General features: G+C 41.2%; 1 protein-coding gene across 1 annotated transcript; it reads left to right on the forward strand.

Moving 5' to 3' along the window:
- Nucleotides 1-1,123: 1,123 nt before the first annotated feature.
- LOC120978179 (E3 ubiquitin-protein ligase TRIM39-like) lies at nt 1,124-2,167 on the forward strand. The gene is given in 3 exon segments (XM_040406400.1): nt 1,124-1,140; nt 1,379-1,734; nt 1,737-2,167. Coding segments are annotated over 3 exon segments (804 nt in total).
- The last annotated feature ends 655 nt before the right edge of the window (nt 2,168-2,822 follow it).

A 2,822-nucleotide genomic window follows, 5' to 3' on the forward strand; every position in this document is an offset into this window, starting at 1 on the left:
GAAGCCAGATTAGCTGGCGAAACATGTTAGGGGACAGTCTCATGTTTTAGGTTCTGAGATCTTTGTCAGTGTCAGCCTTCAGTAAGATTGCTATAGAAAGTCTTCAACAGATTGTGTGTCTGCATGTGGAATCTTCCATGGCAAAATAGATAGTACGATACTACATGTGTCTGTGAATACAGCAATATAGTGTGTGAATGAACGGGATGTGCACCTCAGGCTCACATGCTAGCTAGGACATTACTGCTGAAATACTGACAGGACATCAGAAAGTTTTAACTTAGTAGTGCTCACATTTATTTCATTCAGGAATCTTAGTAGACTTAATAAAAGTTAGGTTTTATTATCTGGGATAAGAGAGGTCATTAGCCTTAACAGGCTTGAATTGTTTGTTTATTGTCGCCTTCGGACCATTTGGATTATTTAGGGATTAAAATCAGCACGAAATTACAATATTACACCGGGTTTAATGTGGCCCCTATGATAAATAAAATAAAAGAGAAGATCAGGACTTGGCAGAAATTACCTCTTTCATAAGCCGATAGAATTGCATTATCTAAAATGATTCTGTTGCCTTTGATACTTTATGTGATGGCCGTCTGCCCCATGTGGATCGAGAATGTCTTTTTCAATTTGTTGGAGAAACTAATTAACGATTTGATATGGGGCAGAAAAAGGGTTCGAATTAAACAAAGATTTCTGTGGTTAGCTGAAACTGATGGAGGACTTGCTTTACCATATGTGCAGGGATATTATTTATGCTCACAAATACAATCGTGTGTTGACACTGGGGAGAATTATTTGGTTTCGTACCTTACTGGAGAGTACAATGGCCCTGTGAAGAACATATTCAGTATTCTTGAAAATGGCTATTTAGGCGATAGGGGAACTACATGTCCAGGGCCGGCGCCACCCAAAAATCGATTTCCTCTTTTGGTTAAAGGGGTTACTAATTGCCAAAGTTTTGATTCTCAAGGGCTGGGGATCGGACAAGCCGCCCGCCCTTGAAGAATGGAAAAACTATATGCGTAGAATAAAGGAATTGGAACGTATTAAATGTAAGGCGGGAAAACAACTTAGTTTATGGGAAAAGGTATGGACTGGGTGGTATTGAGAGGCTACGATGGTGCAGACCCTCTTGTGAGGGCTATGTGTGGGCTAGGGTCGTATTGTTCCTAGGATGACAACCGTAGAGGGTGGGAGGGGTGGGTTTGGGGTTGTGGGGGGTATGAGATGAATATTTTATATATTTGATATTTCAATGTCTCACTTATTTATTTATTTATTTATTTTTTATTGTATATATATGTAGACATTGAAATGTTTTGTATATCTGCATCTTTATGGAGAAAATAATAGAGAGTTAAAAAAAAAACAGGGTGAAGTTACAAAATCGTCTGCAGGCATTAAGAAAGGAGCTTGCCAATAGTGTCCAACTTAAAACTGAAGAAGAAGAAAGAGCTCAAGAACTTCAGGCTGAAGTTTTACAAAAAGGTCAAATGGTGACTGCAGGCTTTGAAGGTTTGCGACAACTTCTGGCTGTTGAAGAAACAGCCATCAATCACCGTTTAGAAAACCTTGAGGGAGCAATTAAACAGAGGAGAAACAAGTGTGTTAGCAGGCTCAATGAAAAGGTGTCATCGCTCCAAAAAGTCATCACTCACCTTGAAAAAAGTTTTCTCATTTCAAACAGCCATAATTGTCAGGGGCAGAAATCTTCTGTCGGCAGACATTCTCCTCAACTTCCTCATCCAAAACACTCCTCATTCTGTCTTTACGTGTTCCATTATCCCTGGACCTGAAAACTGTCAACAGACAACATGTGAAATATGTGGAAGATGCACTGCATTTGGCCCCATGTCCAGAGAGGTTCGACTCAAAACCATGTGTTTTGGAAACCACCGGATTCAGATTAGGGAAACATTATTGTCAGGTGGAGGTGGGAGGAGGCATATACTGGACCACTGGAATTGCTAAACAGTCTGTTTGCAGAAAAGGAATGTTTAGAATTGAACCAGGTAGAGGAATATGGGCAATTGGTCTACTTGGCATGTATACAGATAGATACTATGCTTTCACCAACCCTGATACTCTCTTGAATCCTAAGGAACAACTGGAAAGAGTTGGAGTCTTCTTGAACTGTGATGAAAACTCTACCCATCTGTAGACAGTTGTTTTGAGGTTCATCAGTACAGAGAAGGATACTGGTTGGCTGAATGAAATGCCTTAGATGTAGCTCCCCTGATCTGTACTTATGAGTAGAGTTGAGCGAACACCTGGATGTTCGGGTTCGAGAAGTTTGGCAGAACTTCCCGGAAATGTTCGGGTTCGGGATCCGAACCCGACCCGAACTTCGTCCCGAACCCCATTGAAGTCAATGGGGACCCGAACTTTTCGGCACTAAAAAGGTTGTAAAACAGCCCAGGAAAGAGTTAGAAGGCTGCAAAAGGCAGCAACATGTAGGTAAATCCCCTGCAAACAAATGTGGATAGGGAAATGAATTAAAATAAAAATAAAATAAATAAAAATGAACCAATATCAATTGAAAAGAGGTCCCATAGCAGAGAATCTGGCTTCACATCAGCAGAGAATCAGTCTTCATGTCATAGCAGAGAATCTGGCTTCACGTCACCCACCACTGTAACAGTCCATTGTCATATATTTAGGCCCAGGCACCCAGGCAGAGGAGAGAGGTCCCGTAACAGAGAATCTGGCTTCATGTCAGCAGAGAATCAGTCTGCATGTCATAGCAGAGAATCAGTCTTCATGTCATAGCAGAGAATCAGGCTTCACTTCACCCACCACTGTAACAGTCCATTGTC

Source organism: Bufo bufo, chromosome 8 (assembly GCF_905171765.1).
Source record: "Bufo bufo chromosome 8, aBufBuf1.1, whole genome shotgun sequence".
Classification (NCBI taxonomy): domain Eukaryota; kingdom Metazoa; phylum Chordata; class Amphibia; order Anura; family Bufonidae; genus Bufo; species Bufo bufo.